This window comes from Monomorium pharaonis, chromosome 6 (genome assembly GCF_013373865.1).
Source record: "Monomorium pharaonis isolate MP-MQ-018 chromosome 6, ASM1337386v2, whole genome shotgun sequence".
NCBI lineage: Eukaryota > Metazoa > Arthropoda > Insecta > Hymenoptera > Formicidae > Monomorium > Monomorium pharaonis.
The window spans coordinates 8696129-8723663 of record NC_050472.1 but is presented as its reverse complement, the minus strand read 5'-3'; the positions used below and the strand labels follow the sequence as shown (position 1 = coordinate 8723663).

The following is a 27535-nucleotide window of genomic DNA, read 5'->3' as shown; positions in this document are numbered from 1 at the left end:
AAGTCTCTTTTGCAAAAAATTGCACACAGGCAGTAACATACGCGATTAATTACTTAACAGAAAAATCTGTGCGCGAATCCGTCTCCTTTCCTTCTCTCGCATAGTTCTCACGAGTTATTTGATCTCGAATCGAGAGCAGCCGTACTTTGTCGAATATTTTTCGAAGAGAGTTTGAGAGCTGAGTAACGGGCTTACACGGCGGACAGGAAAAATGTTCGCGATAAAATACTTTAACGCGCGACACAAAAGCTTATTGGACACGTCTTCGCGTATCCGATTCATTAATATCTTCATCTATTCCGCCGCGTAAATGTACTCCTTGTAACGTGGGGATTATTTGCGGTAAAAACAATGCCACCGCGGTTGGCATTCTTTTTATCCGTCCCGAGACAATGGCGCATTGTTTCGTAGCGGAGAAAGCTTCCCTCCTCTTCGTTCCCGTGATTGATCGATCTCGCGCGGCGCGGGATCATCGATCGCGCGCGCATACGGCGCGCGACACTCTCCTTTTTTCCCCGTGTACAGCAATGATCCGTAACTAAATGCAAATGCGTGTGGACTGCAGTAAATGCAAATGCAAAGAGACATCTCCTCGTCCTCGCCCTCGTCCCCGGCGCCGTCGTCGACTCAACTTTAAGCCCGCCTAATGCATTCGAGTGCGACAAGAGCAACCAAGTTCGACGAACTCCGGGGGACGGCGTGTAAGCTGCCGCCTTTATGCAAAACTGCGACAGCATCGTTTGACTTCATTATTGCCGGCCCGATTTAACGATAACGGCGCCTCCCCTCCCTCCCCCCCTCTCCCCCTTCCGCGGGATAACAGATGGACGAGGCGTCAGAGAGACGTCGGGAGGCGGAAACCGAGACGGTCGGCCGGTCGCAACGCATCGCGATATACCGCGCGTATAATGCAATACATAATAATAATGCAAACACAATGTCCAAACGCGCGCGGCGCGAGTAATAATGCAATGCTCCGCATTGTTAAGCTCCGAAAGTCCAAATAAACATCCACGGTTGCACAAAAGGTTCTTTTGTTCTCGAACGCCTCCATTATACCCCGCGAAGAGAGAAAGGGGGAGAGAGAGAGAGAGAGAGAGAGATGCGCCGAAATACGAATGATAATTGTTAACCCCGCGCAGTAGAGCTGCCAATGTGTCCCGCGCGTAATGCAATATAATAACGCATTAAAGACGTTATACAGTTACAAACGTCAAGCCGGGAATAATTATGGCCGGCGCGTCGCGCGCCACAAGCGTGAGCGTTGCAGCACCTCTCGTATATCGGGTGTATACGTTGTACAACGGTGGAATTGATGAGGTCTGAATTGATCCGCGCGCGTACGACGCGTTCTAAATCAAATAAGGCCCCCCTCGTCAAAGACAATTCGATAAATTTCGAGCCCGTCGGCTGTAGCGCCGCTCCTGCTGCGAGGCAATTATGCAAACCGCGCTCATTAACGAATGCAAAGTACACTGGAGAGATTTCGCGGTGGATCTTCTCTCCTCCCCCCCCCCCCCTCCCTCCTCGCCGTGTACAAGCCCGGGATCGACACATTACTCTCGCTTGCAGGTAATTTATCTACGTTTACAGGCATGCAAATATATGCCGTCGCGCGTATATACCGGCTCGAATCGCATTGCGTTTATGGAGAAGTCCCGACCTATCTGACAGCGTAATATCTAATTCCCGGTTAAAGCTCCTGCGAATCCATCATAATAATCGTGAACGGAATAAATGACTTTAGCGGCGCAAATTAAACGGCCGTAAGTGTACACGGCATCAGTCCGGAACAACATGTTGTGGCATGTTGTTACTATGTCTATTATACAACATATACGTAAAATTAATAGTAAGAATAGGTTGAAGTATAGAAGAACAATATTAAATTGATCGACGAAAACGTCAGAGACAGATCCACATCAAAGCGAATCTCGTTGTCCAATAATAATTTTGCGTGTATTATAATTCTAGAGTTATGCGTACTACGTGCAGACTATTATCATCGATCCTTGTTGAAACACAGACCTAAAACTCCAATTGGAACATGTAATATCAAAGATTAAATTATAAAGTACAGAAACCTTCTATTAATCTATCTCGAATATTTCAGACACAAAGTTTTTGTACTACATATTGACGTTTGCCCACTGAAAATCATATTTTCTACTTAATGTTCAAATATTTCTCCTTTTTTTTTCATAGTAGTTTCTTCTAAACAGGCACCAAGTAAATTTTCTTAACTTTAAAGGAAATTCTTCTGAAGAAAAGATCACTAGCAAATACTCTTAATTTTTATAAATATGTAAATAATAAGGTAAAATTTTTTGTAAGATTTACTTTAGAACTAATTTTTTTCTTATACTATGAAACAAAATGTAATTTTAAAATATTACAACATTCATTGTTTTTCGCCGATTATGAAGATTAAAGCCAAAATATATTCATCAAAAATTATAAATACTAATTTCTGAAAACACACATGTTATCTGAAACGATTAAATTAGCTCTTGAACTTTTTAATACCGTCAATTATTATTTAAATATCACGATATTTAAGTTTTTTTTAGTACCAAGCACTATACTGCACTCGCAGACATTAAACATAACTGTCATAGAATTCGTTATCCAGAAAAATTATACCTTTTTGTTACGAGAATCCTAAAACCGTCTGTTTTACCGACAATTTTTAAATAAACTAATTGTTTAAATCTGCTGAAAACAAATTCTTCAAAAACAAAAATAAAATTTGCATAATTATATTTCGCAAATTGCATAGTTTAAACAATAGTGGGTATATATTATTGATAATATTAGAGCATTTTATATATTTGTACCTTCCTAAAACTGTTTTTTTATACTTTTCTCTTTTGTATTTTTTCTCATAATGCGACATGAAACATAAAATTATCACAGAGCATAAACCAGCGCATTTCTCTGTTACTAAGAGTATATCGCAGTTGCGTGGTTTATTTTCTTCATAACATAATTTTATTTTAAATATATAAATTGTTTTATTTTATTTTTTAATTTTTAAGCCGCTTTATTTGTTAAATGTTCAATTCTAGTCTTTTCCAACATATAAACTTGTGGTTTAATACATAGAAATATATTTTACTATTTAGTCCATCAATTTATTTCTGAATTTTGCCAGTTTAGGGATCCAATTTCTCAAGCGTTTATTTTTGGTTATGTTGCGAAAACATTAATTAATACAAAATATAAAACGATATTATAAAAATTGCTACACCATATGGTAGATAGTATTTGATACTTTTATTTACATTTATGTTTTCAAAGTTTTAGTTTTAGTTTTCTTTTTTTTAATATTATCTAAAAACGAAATATACACCAGTATATTGATAATATTCTCTTCTGTGCTCTTATTTTTATTCCTATTCGTTAAGAATGTACATGTTAAAAAAGTCTTACAAAGTACACATATAGTTTTCTTATTCCGAGAATACAATTTTTTCGATGCGATAAAGACGTTGCGCGACTCCTGCAGCACGAAACTTCTAATACAGCTCACGCTATGTTTAGTAAAGCTCCGTAAGCTCTAGATGACGGTTACGTAAATTCCGAGGTAGAAGCGCGCGGTCGACATGCATAATATTACATATATGCACAGTGTTAAAGTTTCGTAGGTTGAAATAATAAGAGCTGACTCGAACTTGGTTGTGAAGCATCGTGCGGAGTTTAGATGGAGTACTCTTACGTATAATTGGCTAACTGTGGGGGTTAATTTCATCCCCCCGTAAACTCCAGTTAGACCAATCGGTTGTTAAATGAACAAACATTCGCCTCAACTTTGATCTTACGTAAGTTGTTAACACAGTGATCCCGTTAATTTATTGTATACATTGATTTTTGTAGCAAGACTTCACGCGAGAGGAAAAAAAGGGATGAAAGCAAGAAGAGCGAGATGATTCGTGTCCCGGTAAAGTAAAATCAAAGGCAACATCTTCCTTAATCACAAATTTAGTATAATAAATAAATTATGATAATAATCTGCCGTAAGTCGAAGGATTAGTGCCAAATAAGGCTAAGGAGAGCAAAGTGAAACGAAATTTATTTATGTGCACTTTTCAGATCCGCGGAATAGCGTAAAAAGCAAATATCGGGGGAAAATTAAACGATATACAACATCGAAAACAGCAAAGTAAAATGTAACGTTCAGGACGCTGTGCGGTCGTGGGTAGACGTTAAATATTTTATCAAAGAAAATTTTAAAAAATCGCTAATCGTATAGTCCGTATGTGGTTTAAAAGCTCCGGAGAAACAGAGAGAGAGAGAGAGAGAGAACCGTAACAAATTTCCGTAAAAATTTCCGTACGCTTTTACCCTCGAGCGTGGGGGGTTTATTTTACTGACTTTTGACAATAAAAATCTGTCGATGCCGCCCGCTCGCAACAAAGGCACGCATAAATATAGATATAAATGCAAAAGTTTTCGCAAAAGTACAGTAAGATCCCGAAGAAACGTCGTCGTTGTCGTCGTCGTGCACTCGCATCGCTCCCTCCTCGCCCCCGCCTCTGGAACAAACAACGGGCACATTGGTAAATGCAAATACAGAGCAAGAGTCTGGAGACGTCGTCGGCTTGTCCCTTCGGTCGAGACCCCCCGGAGAGTTAACGCAGTCGAGTGCGCAGCGTGCGCGCGCGCGCGCGCGCGAGGACGGTGGTGTTGTTTGCCGGCGTATGCCTGTATGCAAATGCGCGGTAAAGGGAACATCGCGCTACATCGCGCGCGGGGACCAGTAATGTCGATCTCCCGATTGTCGACGTTTCGACGGTGCGTTATGTAAATAAACGGCCCGGTTGGCGCAAACTCTCTCTCCCGCAAACGGCGGCGGCGACGACGATTCCCGCCTCCTCCTCGCCTCTTTGACCAATTTGCCGGACGCACGAATAATTCCGCGCGGGACGAATAACAAGTGTGCGAGCGGGGTTGCGAAACCGCAATTTCCTCCCCGATATATTACCATATTTTCCCGCCGCTCTGTTTCTTTTTACCCCCCCCCCCCTCCTCTCCTCGCCGTCCTTTTTATTCCTCGCGCATTCGCGGTTATAACGTCGCGAGCGGCGACGCGGCGTGCACCGGAAAAATTATAGTCTCGAAATGAGAAGAGTTGTAGGAGTTCCTTCCTAACACATAATCTTAATGAATAAAAATATACTGTTCTTTCCAGAATGTCGTTTGAAACTAAGGGTGTTGTTTCTAATGAATTTCTGAGTAATGTGTTCTGTGTAGACCATATTTATTTTTGGTGTGTGTAACACAATTATGCTGTTATAATTAAAAAAATAGCTAATGTAGGGTAAGATAAATATTCTAATTACTGAACATAGCTTACACCTGTCCGCTTACACGAAAACTTATTAATCTTTAATATCTTTTTTGTATTCTCTAAGGTATTTATTAAGTACATTTTAAATTATAAAAATTAATGTTAAAATTGATTTGTTACACATGTAAGTTAGAGTTTTGATTTTTTTTTTAAGAAATAATATATTTATCAAAAACAAGCTTTGTATTTATTTTAAATAATACATTAAAGAAATTACAAATATTTAAAACATTAAAGACAAGTATTCTGTCCAGTTATTGATTTGTTTAGATAATAATATAATTTGCAAGTTTTTATTTTTAGAAAAATTAAAAAATTTCTTGTATATTTGCATATTAATAATGTTTTATATTTTATATTTTAGTTAATTATATAATTAAACCATTTTATCAAATAATATAAGCTAAAGCTCTAAGAATAATAATTAAATTTAAGAAATGCCTTTCTGAGACATTCCGATGCTTCACTGACTTTGAATTATTAAATGTATGTCACACTAATATTATGTAAATAAATTCAAATAGCGCATTCATTTTGACTCTAGTGCAAGTCCTTTTCAGTGCATAATATTTGCAGAGTGTTCAGGTGTTTGAATCTTCCATCCATTCTCGTCGTGTGTGTATCTCAATCGTTAAATTGTCATCGTGTTACATTGTTAAATTTTGTAAAAGTTGAGTAAATGGATAAAAGACAAGCCTAACTCTGAAGTAGATAATACTGTTGAAAACTGTCAACATGTTATCTACTTCAGAGTTAGGCTTGTCTTTTTCTATCCATTTACTCAACTTTTTACAAAATTTAAAAATGTAACACGGTAACAATTTAACGATCGAGACACATACTTGACGAAATTAGACGAGAATTAAATTTAGATGTATTACAGTATTAATTAATGTGAAATGCATTCAATAGAGTTCACGCACAATCAGGAGATTGTGCTTCGACTCAGAATGGCATTTTTCTAATTTCGATTATTTTATATCATAAATTCTCACAGAAATTCAATAATCTTGGTTCGTTATATATTGTAACTTTTAACTTACTGTTTGATTGATCAAAACAAAAATCGTGATATTTATAATGGGTGAGATAGCAATAAAAAATAATTTAAAGAGCTAATCTAATTATCCCAGACAACATGCATATTTTTAAGATGTATGTATATATTTATAATTTTTATTAATTTATTTTTTACCTTCATAACTGGCGGAGAAGTTCCAATAAGATTCAACATTTAAAAATTACACTTTTATTTGTGAAAAATGAATCTTACAGCAAAATCTCATCTTATTTATAAGTCTACCCCTCTTTCCATATTTTGGAAACGATTAAAACTATAATATTCCGCGAAAAATGTGTGTTTGATCATTTCGAAGGATTCTTTAAAGGAGATTGAAAGTAGAGTAGTTTTTTAAATGAAGTCTTTCAAAGTGCAAACAGATTTTGTAACATTTTATATAACTTTATCATAAAAATCAAGAATATCTGGTACTAATGTATCTTTCAGAGAAGAACTTCCTTTAAAGTTAAAAAAATCTTGGTCAAAGCTATATAAAATGCTTGGAAGACTATATAACAATAAGAGGGAAGTTTTGTTCCTTCGAGTTGAGAGAATACGATACCTTCGATGACGCGTTCGCAAAGAGCTACTTATGCGTTTGCGCGGGATATTAGATTTGCCTGCGAATGAAATGCCTGATTGTTTCAAGGCATCGAGTTGCGGAAAACGTCAAGTGAACGTCAAATCTCCGGAGACGCGGAGGAGATTGCCTCCAGTGCAAGGGGCGTTATCGATGCGATGCGTATGCGAGACAATGCGCGGATCCTTATCGTGGCGCGAGTGCCAAGCATAGTTACACAGTTTCTAAGTTTCGCAGATGTAACACGCTGCGTACATTTAACATAAACAACAACCCCCCCCACCCCCTCCATCCGGATCAGCAGGCAGCCGCGTTCGGTGCTAAATGCGCGGCGATAGCGCAGGACCTGCGTTCGATAAGTTTAAAGCTGAACTACTGATGTCAGTAGAAACGCGAGATGCAACAACACGAATTACGGTTCAGCGTGCAACTGGCACGTCGAATTGAACCGCGGGGTGAGATAACTTTAAAACGCGGACAGGCGGTATCTACATTTCATCGTTGCAACTGGTGTATTTTAAGAAAGTCCTGGGGGGGGTCTCACGAAGATCGCGGGCCTGAAAAAGTCCGAGCTTCGCCGAGCAAGGGGGTTAAGTACCCCCCCCCCTTTCCGTGTCCCTTTCGTAGGAAAATCGTAGGATCCGCCTCTGGGTCGTGGCACTTTAATGCATCATGACAAACAGTCGACGTCGGGAGGGGATGTGGCGACGGATCAGGTTTGAGCCCTACGAAAATCACCGCGATCCCGTAAGGTCGCCACGATGGGACGGTCGTCCGGGATCGTCTGGGATGGCGGTTCCAGCCGGGGATGGCGGAAGAGGGGGAGGGGGACGTAATTTGCAATCAGACGTCGAAGTCGCAGGACGAAAACAAGGAAGTGCCCTCGCGCCCGATTGGCCCGCAGCCAAGTGACGGATCGCCGCGGTCTTCGCCCGGAAGGGGTGGCGTTTTGTCACTCTTGCGACCCTTCGCAAACGCGAAGCGTATCCACCCCCTCGAAGGCTTAACACGCTCACCTTCCCTCCGTCCCGGAGTTTCACACTCCGATTTTCCCTCGGCAGGCTCATCAACCTCCTCGCCCGGATTCCCTTCCCTTCTACACGCGCGACCTCAGACCCCCGTCTTTTTCGCCCGGTGATAAATCAATGCGGAGCACTATTTGCGAAAGCGCGCGCCCCGGCGCTGGCTTTGCCTCGCTCCTAAACGACTGCGGTAAATGCTGCTTTTTCGCACGCGCCCTATAACTCACGATTTCCCTCTCGAGACTGTCGGCCGGAAGCCTCGACCTGCGTGCACGCAGCTTGCCAATGTTTGTTTGCTCGCTCATCTACGAAACAGACGATCTGCAAACTAGGGACGCGGCTTTTACGATTGCCTGGATTTTCAAACGATTAAATTGTGTGCGCATTGCATTTAGATCGTTACTGCTTTATTTGTAACCTTTTCTTGTAGAATTTTTTTAAGTCTATATTTTATTAATTTAAAAAAACAATTTATTCCATATCACGCATAAGAGAAGGTAGAGAGTTTCTTCGGCCTGTATGTTATCTATCTGTGCAACTATCTATTAAAAGATAAGTATTTGTTAAAAACATTTTGTTAAGAAGATACGGATTTATAAAAGTGAAATATATAGTTTGCCGTTTAAATTTAAATGGCAAAAATGCTTTATAACTTTACTATTTATTATAATAATAAAGTGAACTATGCTGCTATTAAAAATTATATTTTGTCTGAGTATATGCAAAGTAGAGGAAACTTATGCTAATATCGACGTAAGTCTCTTAAGGCAATATCCCCTCCTTATTTCTTAGAAGCCAAACATTGTACTTTATTAATATTGACAAAAATATGATCTGCTTAGACAATTAAAGAAGTAAAAACCAATAGTTTATACATTTATGATTTTTTAAATATAAAATTAGCTAAAAATAAATTCTTTAAAAGCAAGAATGAAATTTTACATGATTTTTGTTTATTACACAGTAACAATAGTAAATATATTATTAATATTATTAGTTTATTTTACATGTTTGTAGCATCGGTTTTATATTTTTCTCTGTTTTATTTTTCTTATAATATGATTTAAAACATAAAACTGAAATGCAGTGTAAACTGGTATTGTCGATAAGACAGGCTATAAGATTGTATAATAAAAACCACATAAAATAGAATAAAGAACACAACATTAGGAAATCTATCGAGTTAGTAACCTAATCCAATCTTTGTTTATTGTCGCGCTAGTTGTGTCTTGCAAAGCAGCACAAGAGATTCGTATAAATTGAAGAAACATTTTATATCAAAATAAAAGGCTTCTAGGAAAATTCTTATATGTATAATATTAACTTGTAGGTATTTTGTACAAATGACTCAAAAAAGAAAAGAAAACAAAAATGTAACGTTACTGTCTACTATATCAATTTCAAGACTTATTTTTTGCTTATATAATATTTGTTAACTTACAAAAATTATAATATATAACAAAAAAAAAATAAAAATATTGCAATATTCAAAACAATATTATAAAAACTATATTGTGATAGAAGACATCTTTGTACTCATGTTTTTAAATTTTTATTTTTACTTAAAAATATAATAAAAATAAAGTAATATGTTGATATTGGCGACTTTCTTCAAATTTTAAGAATTTTTTAGTCTCATAAATTTATTACATATATATTTTTCTTACATTTGAATTGTCTATTACTAATTATTTAAAAAAATTGTTTAGAATTTAACGTTGTCAATCTTAACCAACAATTTATCAAATTAACAACAAATAGAAAACAAAGAAATATACTTGTTTGAAGGAACTCTATACTTGTGATCGGTAACTCTGTACTTTGAAAGTACAATTTTGAAAAAGATAAAACAAAGTTTTATTTTTGTTGAAATTGAATTTGAAATATAAAATTATCTTCTTATTATTGTAATTTGTTTAAGTTAATTTTCATATATTTTATGTTAAACTTCATATAATGTATAAAGAAATTAAAAACATTAAATATATATATAAATATATATATACATTAAAAATATAAATAAAAATATAAAATTATCAACACTTTTTTTAGAAATATTTTTTATTATATTAGTGAGAGATGCATTATGCATGCTTTTAACCAGAATTGAATTTTTCTCAAATAATAAAAAAGTATAAAAAATAATTTAAATGTACAAAAAATATGCTATGTTGTATAATGTTAATATTTTAAAAAAGATTTTAGAATTGCTTTAGTATTTTTATACGTGAAAATACATTTTGCACAATGAAGAACGTCAAAATCGATCATATACCTTCCCCTATTAGACGTTTTGATTTTATAAGAAATATCTCATTTAATAGAAGCATATGATATCTGACTGATACTAAAACAAATAATTTATTTCGACGATCGAAAGAAGACAGTTCGATCAATTCAATACTTCGAAGATACGCGTTAAACAAGGCGGTAATTTCGTTAATAAATCGACGATAATAACAAAACTGCAAAATGAAGCATTCGGCGTTCGTAAAACGTGTATTAAACCACGGGAAAACGTGTCGCGCGCGAGGAGCGCGCACGTATGTATATATTTTAGCCGGGGAAAGGATAGCTTTAGGATTCATAACAGCGTATTTTCGTGCATCGTAACTCCGCTGCGAGGCACTTTGCACACAAGGAACATAAACTCGAATTGAGTTTGGCGATGCCAAACTCCCCTAAAAACACCGTACGCGCACCGCTCGTGCACGTCCCGCGGAAGTTGCACGCGGCTTTCACGGGACTTATATAATATAACGGCATTGTGGTAAACACCGGCGGTTAGTATTACACCGCGGGAAGTTGCATTCGCGACAAAGTGCCCCCGCTTGCGAGTGTGTGTCGCCGAGAGCGCACGGAGTGAGAGAGAGAGAGAGAGAGAGATACGCGTAGCGTCCCGCGTCCGCACGATGTCCCTTTTACGGCTGATCTTTACTGCCGCGGAATAAAAAAGTGTCGGAAAGCGTCGCGCGCGTAGAGGCGGCGAAGTTAACGCGTGCTGGTTTGCTGATAAACCGCCGTAAAGGGCTCCGCGCGTACGTTTCCCCAATTTAATTCAAACTCACAACGAAAATCTGCGAAATGTCGCAGTTGATCGACACGTCGAGGAAGCGAAACGGCCGACATTTGTCACTGCACGCGGCGATTTTCAACATGGGTCCGAAATTAATGACGTGCGAATGTAAATGAATGTGGAAACGCAAGAGTACGCCCTGGTACGTTCAAAGCGCGCAATTAGTAACAAACGTGGCTATTTGGTGCGGGGGAAGGGAGGGAGAGGGGTGGGAAGGGAGAGGCGGAGTTTCATCAGAACGATTGTAAACGGGACATCGGAATTCACCGTCTCGAATAATTCGATTCGGCGCGATCGCGCCGAATTTGCGAAAACCGTGTGTCTCACAATCTGTATTTTAACGCCAAACGAACGCGTGTTTCCGCGCGTTGCGATGCAAATAGTATTATATATTTAAAAAAAAAAATCATTGCTGCCGACTAATACGTTTCGTGTACGATGAATATGCGAGCGCGCGCGAGTACGTATGTATGTACGCGCGTACAAACGCGGAACGATGGGTATGTTTTATTCACCCGTTCGCCGCGGGACGGCGCTCTCGCTCGACGGAGAGAGATAAATAATGAATACTCGTGTTTTCGACGAAGTCACCCGCGCGCCGATGTCGATGATGTCGCAGGATCTCGCGTCGAAAGATTCGAGAAGGAGAAAGAGAGAAAGGGAGAGAGGTGTACACGTATAACGGGAGTATGATAACTATTTAAAGTAGCCGCCGCCGAATGCCGCGACACAACTATGTAATATTTCGTCGTTGCTTCGTAGCTATTTACTTAAACGTCGGAGTTTCATTATAACATTCTCCCCCTGAGAGGAATCTTCCGCGCGCGTAACGTTCTGTAACACCGCGCGCGCGCGCGCGCACGCTCGAATAATTATATCAAAGACATGAGGTGGAGAATAGTGACGTTGAGCACAATTGGTGATTAATATTATCAACAATAATTGATTTGGTAGCGGCTCGATATTTCCATTTTGTGCATGTCATTATGTAGATGGGGTAGAAGCTCGCGCGCGCGCGTAATTAGCCGGGGAATATATCCGCAAACGAAATTATTTTAATATCATTTCCTCTCCCTCTCCCCACCCCGCTCTCTCTCTCTCTCTCTTTCTCCCCGGAATATGCCCGGCGTGTTTAATACGCGCGTTATATTTAATACCGGGCGAACGTATCCGTGATACATGATATAAATTACAACGCGCGGATAAAAAGCCGCGCGCCGAGCTTTCCTACTTTTCAGCATGAAATACGTGGAAATACGGAATATGAATTTCCCCTCCCGATGTTAAATATACAGATCCCGAATGTATCGGAACGGCAACATAACGGAGTACATAATGGTCAGCAGATTTTATTGCCGTTATTCCGCCCCTTCGATCTTCATTACGAACCTCACCCTCGGCAAGAGCCACCCGGAGCTACCGTGTTTAACATTTGGCGAACACTTGACCGACGTGTACGAAGTTTCGGACGGATACTCGCGTTTAGCGTTAAATTCTGCTCCCGGGGTTCGCAGTCACCGAAGTTGGCGAATTTTCGCGGCGGCAGGGTGGAGGGAGGGGGTGAGATGTACATACTCTCTCGCTTAAGCGGACTAAATTACTCGGTTCTTGCGCGGCTTCCGCCACAATCGATATCGGCATCCGCGTGTTTTTCAAAAGTAACTCGTTAACGCGAGTCGTCCCCTCGAAAACTTTCCTCCGCCGCTGTCTCCACGAGATGCTCGCGTGCGCGTGTGTATGTGCTACGTACACTTACAGGATAAGTTTTAATATCTGCGGGACGCGCTGGAAGCAGGGAGGAGAGAAGAGAGAAAGAGAAAGAGAGGAAGGGTGGAAGGGAGAAAGAAAAAATCTGGCAACCAGGATGAGAGTTTGCGAAATCGCTCCGAGTACAACTTTAAATCCTAGTTCCCACATGGTCGATGTACAGAACGGACGTTGCCAGGGTGACGGTGACAGGGAAGTTTCGCAGGAGCTCTTCTTCGCATTACCTCGCTGGGCATCTCTCGATTGGGGGTCAAATTTCCTCAGCGCCATCGTCGGCTGGACCGGCAGATTTGCTTTTTTTTTTTTATTAGCGGCTTTGCAGCACAGCGAAAGAGAGCGAGAAGTGGAGAAAGAGAAGGAGATGAATTCTTCGGAATTACTCGATCCTAATTCCATCGTACATTTCGCGGGAGTTGTACTCGATTCTGGGATGACTCCTCTTCTTCTTTTTCTTCCTCCTCTTCCTCGAGATTCGTTCTTTTCCGTTCTATTCTCCTCGCTTCCTCTGTTACAAGAGAGCGGTCGGGCGAGGCGTGGCGCTAAAAACCCTCTCGTATTTAATTGAACGGATCGGATGAGTTAATTACGATACCCGAACTGCTAATATTTACGCCGGCTGTCCGAGTGGTCGTTATCGCTAGCCACCCGCGTCTCTCGCTTAAAAGTAGAACGCGTATCGTCCGCGGTGCGCCGTCTTTCATCGATTTTCGCCTCGCAACAAGATACTTATCTCGGGGGAAATGTAACGCGGTAGTAAACGTAATAGAAATATCAGAAAATTGTGTAGTCAAATGGAAAAATGACACGGGTATAAGCGATCGGCGTGGAAGACGATATCGTTGTACATTTGGATGGCGACCGAAAAAGAAAGAAACTACTTTTTTACTCTCCTCCCGCCATACAGCACAGATAGATTGCCACAGCATTACAAAGATATTTCATACATCGTAAGATTGCAAGTTCACAAAAACGAAAGATTGCTGCAATGGGTATTGCAATATATCACAATGTTTTGGTGTTTCTGTTAATTACACTTCGGTTGCCATTATCACGTTTTAGCACACGTAATTTTTATAAATATTATATGTTCCTGAATATAATTAATTTTTACACAGAAGGAAATCAGAGACTCTATAATCAAAATACATCTTATTTGCTTTCATCCTCGAAATCAATTTTGGCGATTCGCACCTACAAGAAATGATTTCATTAAAATACAAAAGAAAAATCTCATAGTGCGGCGCCTTTTTTTCTCTCGTGTGGTTTTTTAATTACGAAAAATAAAACTCCGTCGCGTCCGTCTGACAGCGTATGGCTCCCAGATGAAACACCGCAAGGACGCTACTTTTTGCGCTATCTTTGAAACGGTACACTGAAAAAAAAAAAATTGTTGACTTGACAAAATTTTTCAACTAAATTAAAATTTTGTCCGTTCAAGAATTTATGCATTTAACCTAAATGCACAAATTTTAATTCAAATATTTGTATAGTTAATTGAAATATATGAATACTTGAATAGACAAAATTTAATTTGGTGGGAAAATTTAGTCAAATTAACAACATTTTTTCTCAGTGTACTACAACGTTGTTGAAGTAACGTTTCCAAAAAAAAATTCTACATCGTCTTTACAACATTGCGCTGCACAGCATGCAATGTTGCTGCAGGCCTCTGTGCCGTTTATGGACGTACGCGATCTCCCGAATTGAAAAATTTTAATATCAAAGTCGTACTCGGGGTGCCGCCGTGCCGAGTACATATTTCGAACACCTTGCACGCGCTCGCGGACGTAATTCACTCGTAACAACCCCCTTTACCCCATTTCCAGGGCTGATTACTATCTATACAGCAACCGAACATTACCATCGCTATCTGCGACCGTTGCATTCCGGCGCGCCGTTATGCGGACCGTAACGACGGGGCCGGTCCGGGATGAAAGAAAAGAAAAGGGGGGGGGGGAAGGGGTGGGGGAAGAAAAAAAAAGTATATTCATCCGGCACCTCTGATGAATACGGGATAAGCGACGCGGACGTTTCTATTCTCGATACCTGGAACGCGTCACCTACCGCGGTAGAGAGCGAGGGAGGATGGGAGGACCATTTTTTTTTTTACCCTCCTGCCGCACGTTTTTCGATTCGCGTCGCGTCGCCCGCGCGCGAAACTCTGTGCGAGTACTTGGCGGGACTAGTGATTTCCATAAAATTATTACACGCTCGTGCGCTCATGCCAAAAAATTTGCATACCGCGAGCTGCGTTCCGGCGTCGCGCGCGACAGAGGACGAGGGGGGGGGGAGGCGGGGAGGGACCGAAATAAAAAGATTTCGGGCTTCCGCCGTTCCCATTCCGCTCTAATCGCGTTTTCATGTCCGCCTCCCCCGCGCGACACGGGTTCCTTCGCGAGAGATGTCTCTCGTTTTTTTTCCCCTTCCTCGCGTCGTCGCGTATCGACGTGTGCGCTTGTGGCCGTGCCGGTTCGATTTTCCATGGCTCGGAAAAATTCTTAAGGGAACCTCGAGGGGAGGAGAGGGGAGGCGACGTGCTACAGCGGAAAGAGATGGAAATGATAGGAAATCGATCGTCGAGCAACTTGTCTGCGTTATTCCTTTTAAAAATTTTATATATATATATATATCTTCATGCTATTTTACATTAACATCGCAATGGCATACAGCAGTAATATTGCGATTATTAAACATGATGTTGGTATACATTAATCATCATTGATAAAATACTATTTTAAAGTTTAAATCAATACCGAGCTCTCTGCCCATTCGTAAACTCGCCTTGTCGAAGGAAAATGTTACAAAATAAATTGCCGTTATATTTACAAGATCCTGTCGCAAGATTCATTGTATTTTTATTAGACGCTACCACTCTATATCGTCATCATGTTTAAAAAGTAAATTGAGACATTTATAAAGATCGCGACGCCGAATGTGAAATCTAGTTTTTTTTTTATATATATATTAAGTACTCTTCAAACGCGTATTTCAAATGTTAAAAGTTTTCGAAGGCGAACGCGTTAGCCCGTTTCAGGAAATTAAAATACCGTGGATCGCTCGGAATGTGAATTTTTTTTTTTTTTCCCGAAAAATGCGGAATCAGCGTTTGAAAACTCGATTTATTTCTACATCGCGTTCTACGCATTTTTCTCACTGGCCGTCATTCATTCGTATTTCATCGTGGATAAACGAATATCGATTCCGATCCTCGCGAAAAACTCCGTGCAGCTACGCGCGTCTTCTAGTCGTCGTACTCGACGAAGCCGCCCGAGATCCTGAGACACTCATCGGCCACGTTGTCGCGTAGCTAATTCGTCCGCAGCTGGTAGTCGCCGTTCTGCGTGATGTAGCGCACCCACGGTAGCGCCTGGTAGCCGCTCTTCTCGATGATCTTCAGGTATCGCACCTGAATGCCGGACGTGGTGAAGTACGGTATCTCGAACTTGACCTGTATGGGCGGCTTGCCCTCGACGTCCTCGCCGACCACCGACGGCAGCCCGAAGTGCGCCCGCATCAGGTACTCCTTGCCGCCGGGGAAGGACTTGATGATCCACGTGATGGCGCTCTGCTCCGGCGAGTACTTGACGCTGCCGATCGTGGTCTTGAACTTGGGCGAGTCCGCGTCGTTCGGCACCGGGATCACGATCTCCACGTTGTTCGCCGTGGAGCGGCGCTTGAACTGCGACCTCGCCTTTATCATGTACTCCACCCGGCTGTGGGCGTGCCGCTCGATCACCGACTCGATCCATATCAGCGGTTTCACGTGCGTGTTCAACCGATACGACATGAGCTCGAACTCGCCGTCCGGCGGGATGAACGAGATCGTCCGGTCGTTCTCGAACCGGGAGAGCCTCACGCACTGATGGAACTTGACGTCCTCCAGCTCCACGGATTTCGATTTGCCGCGGCCCGTCGACTCAAACAGCACCTTGTCGTTGAGACCCAGCCGCAGCTCCGGCATGCCCGACAGGTAGACCCTCATCTTTATGGCGCCCACGATCTCCGAGCTCAGGACGTTCCCGTTGGCGTTCGCCAGGAGATTCACCGACTCTATCACGTCGAGGAAGACCTCGTTCTTACGATACTTGATGCCCTCCGACCGCCACGAGACAGCATTGGTCACGGCCATTGGAATTCTAGGTTGAATCTCCAGCTTATGGCCCTCTTGAGTTATATATTCTTGCAGAATCTTGCTGTCGGTGGTCTGAGGATAGCCAAAGTCCAATAGCTCGTCGAGCAATTCATAGATGACAACAAAATTATCTCTTATACTCTCTTCCTCCAGTTCCTTGAAATACTCCTGCATGACGTGCACCACTTTGTGCAGGAATACAAAGACCAGGGATATATTCGCATTCTTTTTAGTCGTGGACACAATGTACAGATTGTTATACTTTATGTAGGCATATGTGCACTCCGGAGTCTGAATGATGGGCGTGAGGTTGCCCTCCTCCTCGCGCTCCATCACCAGCGGCATAAACTTTTCTATGACACCGGTCTCGATGTCGCCGCGATAATTCCGCGAAATTAGCACCTTGCCCTTCACGTCCAAAATGTATATTGCTGACGTCGACATCTTGTCCAAGCTGCAAATAACGAGGAGAGAGGTTAACTATATACCACCTGTATTTAAAATCTTTTTAAAAAGGAAACTACAAGAAAACTGCATTGCGTGACATTTGACACGCCCATGTAAGTTGGTTAAAATCATTATCGCCGTTATCTCAATCACCGAGACTGTCAAATGCAGCCGACTGCCGAGGTCGCGCGAATGTTTAGGTTATGATCGTCGAAAGTGAGAGACGAGATCTCGTAAGACGAGATTTCAAGACGAGATTCGCGAGCTCGTTTGCGAAAACGATAATTTGCATTCCGTCGGGGGGGGGGGGGGGAATTGTGTGAAACGAAACAGCAATAAACAGTACAAGTGCATTTGACGTTCGGCTGTTTGACTTTCCGATATACGAGATAATTCTGTAAAGTTCTTGAAAGAATCGATATTCACCTTGATGTACGACGCTGCGAATGAATCTTTCAAGTACGCCTTACGTGTTGTTTACATTTAGGTGCGATTTTTCACGGAGTCGACACGAGAAAATTGAGCGACAAAAACATAAATCCAACACCTTGCGCTTCCGGGCTGCCACTGTGGACCGTCGCGAAGTTGCTCGAGATCCGAAGCGCGTCGCGCGCATGCGTCTGCAGCCAACTTCACACGGCATATCGACCGCGTCGCTGTGTGCCCGTTCGAACATCGTAAAATAGAGACGTTCGTGTCGATACTTTGTTATTAAAGTATAATGAATCCATTTAAGGCCACAAAAACTTTTAGAGTAGGGTGTTCAGATTAAGTATTAATGTATAACAAGTATATGAAATAATAATAAAAGGTTTGAGTTTCAAAGGGAAAAAAGAAGTAATGGTTAAGTAAAACGTTAAGTAAAAATGCCGCGTATAGTCAGACTATGTAAATATAATATGAACAGTGATGCGCTTAAAATTATTTAACTTTAAATTATATAAATAAAAATAAGAGAAAAATATGTAAACATATTATATAAAATAACAATGATTTAATTTTATCTGTAAAAGTTAAATTTGTATATAATTTTATTTAAATAATTTTAAAATGCTATTGTTTTTAAGCAAACAATTTAGGCTATAAAAGCAACACATATTTATTGTAAAAGTTTTTGAATTATTTATAGTTTTGGGGCAATTTTTATATTATGTTATTTTTTGTGATCTGTTGTTATCACTTCAAAAAATTATGTTAGGATAAGCTGTAACATGGAGGTTAAAATTATTTTATTGTTGTTCACATTAACTTTAGATAATTTAAAAAAGGTAATATTTTTTTATATAAGTTACAAATAAAAATAATATATATTCTAGTAATCTAGATAAAAGTAAAATAAAGCCATCTCTTCATCTGGATAATAATTTTATGCAGGTAACGATAATTGAATATGAATATTGTTAACCAATTTGGATTAAACTCTCACACCAAGTACGAGAAAAAGAGATACTTTGATGTTAGATGTAATATATTTATACACATATATATTTTTACAAAAGTGTGTCTGTTAAAGTAATCTCACTGTCTTTAGGAATATTTTACGCGGAATAATGTACTTTTGTTTTATCCTTACTACTTTTTAATTCGTTTATATGTAATTCTTGGAGAGTAAAGGGATTTAAGGAGATCCGAGGAAGGAGAATACCGATAAAACTACACTGCGTTCTTTGTTCGTTAATCCGGACTCATTCGGGCGGATACAAATATTTCTAAAATCGCGCTTAATACAGCAACGGAGATAAATCCGGTCTAAGGCATTTTAATCTGTACTCCGTGTTTCACGAAACATTAAATCCTGCTTGAAGCCGTTTCGCAGAAAGCGCGCAGTATCTCCGGCAAAGTAGCGCCTTCCGACATTAAGATTCTATACAACTGGAAGTCATTTAATCTCAGCGGAAGATTTCAACGTCGGCCACTCTACGAGGAAAGGAGCGATAGTAGTGCGCTGTGTATAGGATATTCCGTTCACAGTTTGAAAACAGAAAATAAAGGTGAAGCTGTTGCAAGGCAAATTCGACAAACGAGAATTGCGCACTTTTCTCGTCGGTACGGGCTTTTCGCGGATTACGTTTATTATAATATATAAATCGCTTACAAAAATTTAAGTAATGTAACAACCAAATGCAAAAATAACTAATTCCATCAATATAGCTTTCAACGTATCAAATATGAACTAATCGGATTCTCTCTCTCTCTCTCTCTCTCTCTCTCTCTCTCTCTCTCTCTCTCTCTCTCTCTCTCTCTCTCTCTCTCTCTCTTCGAGATAAGATAAATTCCCGTGAGTCCGATGAATTAAATATCGCGGAACGTAATAACGCAAAATCCGCCGCGCCTCGAGCTCTTCGTGGATTAAAATTTTATTTGCGATGCAAAGTCTTGAGTTTCGCAAATATCTCCCGAGTCGTAAACAACTCGCATGCTCACCGCGCTAGCGTAATGCCATCGATTTCCTAGCGTTGCCGCATATGCCGATAGACGCGACGGTATACCGGCTGCATTAAAACCGGCTGCAAATACACGTCGATAGTGATTGCCGGCTTACAGATTCCGTCGAAATAAAATGCCCTCGCTCGCTTTTCCCGAAGAGCTTCGACACGCGTGACACGTAGCATATCACGTTGCGCGGCATAAAAGCGCATCGACAGAGTGTAAGCCATTGCAATTTCCCGAAATGTTTGGTGGGGAATCATTTCTGAAGCGATCCACCCAAATTTCCGAAGTTGTCCGGTCGTGTTGAAATTTTCTCAAATTATCGCAGTCCCATAAAAAAATCGGTATCGAAACTATCTGACCAAACGGGTCGTCTATTTACAGGGGCTCACGTTTTTATCATTTGGACCGTCTCGTTCAACTTCAAACATTGATTCTTGACAGAATATTTCAATTTTGAAAAGAGTTTTCAAGATGCAACCTGTTAGAATCAAAAGTATCCCTGAGCACACGTATACAGTTACGAAATAATTGTTGTTTAGACACAGGATTATTGAGAGTTTATTTCAAACTCTACCTCAAATTTGCCATATATAATAATATTATAACTTTTTAGAAACAACTCGATTGAAAATGAAAATTTTTGCACGTTATTATTACGTAGCTTGTCTGTACGAGCATCTACCTTTCGATAAAATCTTGGCTCATTTTTTATCCGCGTTGCACCTCAGGTAACACGATTCTGGAAACAGGTTATATTGAAAACCAAGTCTATCCATCTTGACCTTAAAATTATTTTCAAAGATTTAATTCTACTTTTTTAAAAGACATTTGAAGAAAATTGAAGATATCACAGATAATCTTAAATAAATTTTGACCAAAACAAAATATTTCATGTTAATAAGTAGCATAAAAAGACTTTTTGAAACTACTCGTTTCTTAAAATCGAAAAGGACTGTCAGAATTAATTGACGTTTAAAATTGGACGCGGCGATAAAATTTGTCTCTCGCCGAAATTAGAACTAATGAAAGTAAGAGACAATACAAGCCTTCTACATAGTCCTTCTTATTGTACAGGCAAGTGCATATTACAATAAAATATGGAAAGTGACATAATAGGTCTTCAGACAAAGGTCTACCTTAAAACTCTTAATGCGCTTCTATATAGGTAGAATTTCCATTGCGATGTGAAAGTCCACTTTTCAACATTTTTTTAAACTGCACAAAATGTAATACAGATGTAGGCACATTTGATGAAACTTTTCATTTGAAGATTCTTTGAATATGAAATTGATTGAAATAGAATTTATTATATTTTCAATCTTTATATTATATTTATTTTGCTATGTTAGATTTAGCATTTCTGAAGCGTTTAATTTTGAAGTTTCTTTATTTAGTAAAAAAATTTATAATGTTAAATCATATGCAATATAAGTAATATAAATAATTAAATGATTTGTACGTCGTGAGTAATTAGTATGAAATGTAACTTACATTTCATCCTTTTAAAGCAAATTTTGAACACTTTTCCATAAGTTTAAATTAATGTAAATTACCGTCGTATTCAGCGACCCCAGAAAATGTGAGATTACACATAACTTACATTACACTTTTTAGCAAATCGATCCAATTCATCCATTTTATATTCCATCGTTCTTTGGACGGATCAGAAATAATGCTACAAATATATTTTATTAACTTAAATTTTCTTTTTTTCTATTATTTATAATATACTATAAAGCGGCGTTCCCAAAATAAATCGTGGAGAAAAAAAGAGAAGCATTATCTTTGCTGCGGTCGGCTAGGCTCGATAAAACTCCGATCTTCGCGATTTTCGCGCGCCGCACGCTCAAAACGGGATTTGCGCCCGGCGTGTAAAAGCTCGGCCTCGTCTAATCGATTTAGCGTTTATAACGGGCATCAAAAGGCACACTTCCGGCCGTCCGAAAATCACAGCTATTCGGTGATATTCGTTCAACTATTCACAAGCGGTCGGCCCAACCATGTTATCTGCGGTCAGCGTGACGTACCCCCATTACGTGCTTCGATCGCGCTTATTTTCGTTCGCAGTGGCGCGATACCAGCGAGAAGTCCTATCCGCGGCTTTTGTTGTACCTGGATTCTGGAATAATCGAAAGGACCTTTTGCGCTTATTGGACTACTTTCCAATGCTTTAGCCGTCACATCGGTCGTAACGCAAATTATACTTGCAAATTTGGGAGATTTGGATTTTTTATTGAGGTACAACGCGAGTTGGATACGGAAACAAAGACAAAAAATGAAACCGTTAACAAAGTATATCAACGCTATCTTTTTTAAAAAGATACAGATGATATGTTGCAATATTAGTAATGTCCCACTTTTCTATTTTATTGAAATATATTCTGTCCGAAGCTATAATTAACTTTTCATATATTCTGGACAAAATTTTATTTTTAAAGGCTTAATTTGTTTATTGAAGAAAAATATATAATAATAAAATATTTACTATATAATTGTTAAATAATAATTGTTAAAATATAAATAATTTTTGTATAGATAAAAAAATGTAAAATATTATTCGTATGTGTATAAAATTATTTTAATTACACGTTTCCGGCTTTTATTTGAGCAAATTTATAGCTTATATCATTATAATTAATATCTTTAATAATATTATATTCGATTCAAATTATAGAAATATTGAATAATCGTTTTTGTTTGATAATCAGTCTTAAACAATTCTTAATTGAATTTTATTTGTTACGATATCTTAGACGAAATAATATAATAGAAATAAAAGAATGAGAAATATTAATATTCGAATATGATCGATTCACTAACTCAAAGTCATAAAGTGCCTGTAGGGAGTCATAGCTTTAAGATTTTGTATCAGTATTGAAACATAAGAGTATAAGCGGCGAAACTTAAAATTAAAAAAATATTTTTGACAATTTTTTTATCAATTTTTATTCCTTCTTTTTTAGGCCTTCTCTTTCGTCCTGAGCGTTGAGCCTGTGTGCATCTATTGCCTCTGCCTCTTCACATCTCTAATTCTGTCAGGTATATATAATCGTCAACAGCATGTAATTTATAATACTAGAACATTACAAGCGCGCGCTACGCGCGCTATTTAGCTTTTTTTTACTTTTTAAAAATAAATTGCAATAATAATTATATATAATTATATATAATATCTTATACTACAAATTATCTCTTGCTAACTCCGTGATAACACCTTCTCACGAAGTTACCACAGTAAAAGGACTAATCAACATCGCAGAAAATCGATGACAACAATCGTATATAACAATTGTATAGATTTATAAAAAGCTTGCCGGAAAATATTTGATTTATTACAACGTGGCGTGTCATATCGCCAAGCCAGTAACTCGACAATCCCGAGATCCAAAATCACACGGCTATAGCTGTGAGAGAAAAGGAAAGTCGAGAACAGTCCGAGATAGAAGATAGTTCAGGCGAGAAAGAGAAGAAGCTCGAAACGGAAGGAGACAGCAAATGCTCTCGCTGCTCGACGCAGGTCGAAGAGTAGGGCTCCCATCTACGAGCTCTGTGTGCGGACGGTATACAGCTAGTCCTGCTGGCATGAACATCTCAACTGGCATCTCTTAACGCACCTTTGACTAAAGTAACGCACGTGCCCGCTTGCCAGGTAGTTCGCCAAACTGCCTTTAGAGGACTTTTCCTCTTGCCACTTTCTCCTAAACAAAAATCCGCCACTTGCTTATATTAAAGCAGTACGTAGTGATATCTTTACCTCGTTGTAGGTCTTTGCCCCCCCCCCTTTTTGCCCCCTTATTGAAATTCGAGCGATTTAGCCCCTAACATTCTTCTGTAACTCCACGTACGTAGCAGTGGCTACGTAATGTCCTCGTGGTGTTGCCAACGTGTTACCCTGTTGATATATATGTATATTCACAGGATTCGGCCGTGCTGACTAAACTTTCTGAATGCAATTTGTTTTGTTAAAAAGTTCTTTTCTGATATAATACCATTATCAACTTGTTGTTCCCAAGTATTTAATTTTTCCAGAGAGTCTTCTAAGATCTATTAAAAATATTAAGTATAATATGATACTAAGATAAAAAACAATTGTGAAATATAATAAAGTAAAATATAATTAAATATAACTTATTTTTGCAATTTTTACAATATTTAAGGAATAAACAGATTCTTGGTAACCTAATTATTATTAAATTGCTTGTCTATTTAATATCGTAATATTATTTTTGCTGAATTTAAAACTGTTTCCAACATTCGGCGCTTCAGTTCAATCTTAAAAGATACATAAAATTATAAAAAATATTAACACAATCCAGTTATAATCAAATGTCATTTTTATTGATTCCTTTTGTACTATGTCGTTTATTACGCTCAGTCCTTCGAATATTTTAATTTTTTTTTCTTTTGCTTCCTGTAAAAATAGTCAATTAAGATCTGTATACATACGGTCTTGCGAAAAGTTAAAATTGCTACATCGAGCGTGAAAAATAATATTTTACTATTTCTTTTCTTGGGTATGTAATGTCTGAATGGGTGTCATTATATCAGGTCGTTTGTCGTTACACATTTCTTTTTTACTGGCGGAATACAAGTAACGTGTAGCGAATCAATATCTTTTTTTCTTGTAGTTTAAAGATTTTTTAAATGTATTATATTCAGCAATCTTTTTCGCCAACTCTATTATTTGCATTAACTCTGTTATATTGTTTTTCAAAATGTTTCTTAAATCATTGGAATGGCTTATGTTGATGATGAGCTTTCGGTTTCGTACTGCACATGGAACTAAAACAAATCAACACTGTAAAAACCGTTATCTCGAATACTTTAAAAAATAAGTGGAAACGGAATTTTACATAACAAAGTCTGTTATCTTTAAGTTCTCTTCTAAGGGTGATATTAGCACCTTCAGTTCTTCAGAAATGTTTTTATCGTTTATTTCATTATATACATATTATTATTATTTGAAGGAAACTTACGATAGCTTCCTATGATAATAATGTCACTTTCATCCTTGTCAATTAGATGAATTAAATATTTCTACATGTAATATAAATTATATGTATGTACGTAAATAAAGTGTATATGTGATTACGTGCATGCGTGTGAAAAAAATTAAGTTTAAATATTATAATTACTACAGTTACCTTTATCATGTTTTTATCATAATTTATTATGTTATGCGAAATTAATATTCCTTCTACAGCGGCTATACAAGAGGTTGTTTAAAATGTTTTCCAAACGGGCTTTTTGAATTAAGAAAATCAAATAAACGATCAATTACTCGAATGAATTTTATTGTACGTTCACTGTCTTTAAAATTATTCCAATTAATACTTTTATTATCAAATTCTTCATAATCTGCGAGAGCATTTCTAACTAGTTTAAGCAAATAGCATGCATCTAAAATAACGTATACTTTAGAATTTTCAACGAGATGGATAAAAAATTTTTTAATATTTTGATGATCCTCAGGAAATATTTTACAACCTAGTTTTCTTAAAGCGCTAATATTAGTACTTTCACTGTCACAGGTTGACCTTACTGTTAATTTTGCTTTGCTTTTTAAAATTAGTGCAGTTTTTGTTAGTTCCACTAATGTTGCTGATAGCATTCCATTAAAAAAAAAAAAATGTTATTGACCACTTTCACTTTCCTTTTAAATTCATTATCATAAAAACTAATACCTCTTTTGCTTCTATTTCATCTACTCTTGCAACACGAAGTAAGCGCAGCGAGAGAACTAATCGGAATCGCGGAAAAGTGACAACAATAAATTTCGAGAGATGCGAGCAATCGACTTTACGTGCATTTTTTCAAATAGGATAATAGTGAGTCTAAGAATAAACGATACTTAATTTTTTTCGTCGAATTTAGATTTTTCTCTCGTAGGGGAGGGATGATAAATTTATTCAAGAGTAATTTTTTTCCTGTCGCAGTTTAATTTTAATTGCGGCGATTGAGGCGCGCGTCATAAATTCATAGTCGCGGGGGCAAAAAAGCGCGAACAATATTCCTGGATTAAACGACCGTGGCCAACGAGATACAGGACGTCCCCTCTAATGAATACATTAACGAGCGATGAGCGGTGGTGGCCTACGCGTCCGCGCGTGTGATCAAGTTCCCCGGTTGTTTTAGCATAAAATATTGAACAGATACGGATCGAGCGTCGCCGCCGCCGATCGTATGCATCCTGTGCATCCAGATGTGTTTGCTCAATAAACATTTCCCAGTATTTAGGAAAACAGGCTTGGCCCGGGGACGAGTGTCCTCGTCGAATCCCGATTTCCTATTTTCCATTAAATTTCACTGTACCGCGCAGCGCTGCGCCCTGATAAATGTTTCATACCGATCTCCCCCACCCTCTCTCTCTCTCTCTCTCTCTCTCTCTCTCTCTCTCTCTCTCTCTCGCTCACTTTGACCGCGTGCAGCAACATCGTGAATATTATTACATAGGAGTATGAAATCCGCGCGATTTCTATGACCCGCTTGTTTGTTGAGAATAATGGAATGTGTCAACAACGACGAGTGATTTCGAATAGGCACGTATCGACGTAATATTACATCAAATTCTGACATTAATGCGGCATTACTTACACCGCGCAGTAATGATGATATCGCGCACGCGGATACCATTCGAAATGTGGGCGTATTTTTTGTCTACGATCAAGCAACATTTCCTTCTATCTCGAGTTTGAGGGGGGGGGGGGGTGGAGGAGGAATCAACGGCGCTCGCCGTCGTCCGTGAATTAATCATGAGTTTGAAAATCATTCGTCGCGCACGGCTTATGCATCCGGCGCGCGGAGCGCCGTCCGGGCGAATATTTACCCCGGGTGCGCGATCGGGCCGCGCCGAATCGCGCAGTGTTTGCGGCAAATTCCACGAGAGATTCCATTGTAATTGAACGAGACTGACTCGATTATAAAGTCAAATCATCTCCAGGCGGGACGTGAGACGTGCGGCGGGGAGCCTCTCCTCCTTCGACGAGCGTTCGAGTGCGTTTTCCCTTCCACTCGCTTCACGACTTTCGTTAACTCACCCTCACGTCCCTTCCGTCTTTTTCGCTCGTCACTCCCGCGCGGCGCCGAGCCGGGGGGGGGGGGGGGTACAGAGACAATGACGGGCGTCTGGGACACCCTCCTCCCGCGCCGATTCGCGGAACGTTCCAAAAGAGAAATTCTTTGAGAAATTCTGAAGTCCCCGAGCTCGCGCAAATTACCGGTGCTGTTAAAGGACGGAGGAAACTCGACAGAAGTCTCAAAAAATGGAATTGCCTCCAAGGTTCTTGGAATAATAAACGTTGTTTTAATTTAACGTCAGACCCGTAATAAAACGATGAGATATGACGTGATATAACGACGGAGTATCCCATATAACTCGATGTTGTACTTCAGTAAACGAAAAAAAAAAAAAGGTAGTTGGCAACTTTCGTCGTCCGCACTCGTTTCGAGATTAATTTGTTTCGCGAAACAACGTGTCGTATGTAGAATGTGGCGTAAACATTCTGAAAATAAAGTACGACAATTTAAAGGATTAATATTTTTGTGATCAATTGCGTACACGATATTACGGCTTTCCATTTACATTTTGTATAATTATTTTATAAATAATAATTAATATTTTAAAGAAATACTTAACGATTGCATTCGTCAATGTGTTATTACATCGTA

The 27535-nt window shown here is 39.1% G+C and overlaps 2 protein-coding genes across 5 annotated transcripts in view; one reads left to right on the top strand and one right to left on the bottom strand.

Moving 5' to 3' along the window:
* The window catches only part of LOC105839462 (neuroligin-4, X-linked), a 391763-nt gene that overhangs the window by 257769 nt on the left and 106459 nt on the right, over positions 1-27535 (top strand). For all 4 annotated transcript variants that reach the window (XM_036288012.1, XM_036288014.1, XM_036288013.1 and 1 more), the window contains one exon: positions 22831-22906. The gene's annotated coding sequence lies outside the window, so the exon portion shown is untranslated. The remainder of the gene's footprint in view (positions 1-22830; positions 22907-27535) is intronic.
* LOC105839573 (AP-1 complex subunit mu-1) lies at positions 15453-18099 on the bottom strand. The gene is made up of 2 exons (XM_012685986.3): positions 17861-18099; positions 15453-17441 (listed from the first exon to the last, which is right to left on the bottom strand). Exon 2 carries the CDS (start codon positions 17429-17431, stop codon positions 16163-16165), a length of 1269 nt encoding a protein of 422 aa, XP_012541440.1. The 5' UTR covers positions 17432-17441; positions 17861-18099; the 3' UTR covers positions 15453-16162.

Bases quoted from the DNA above. Each gene is read 5' to 3' on its own strand.
- LOC105839573 (XM_012685986.3), bottom strand. From the start codon at position 17,431: ATGTCGACGTCAGCAATATACATTTTGGACGTGAAGGGCAAGGTGCTA.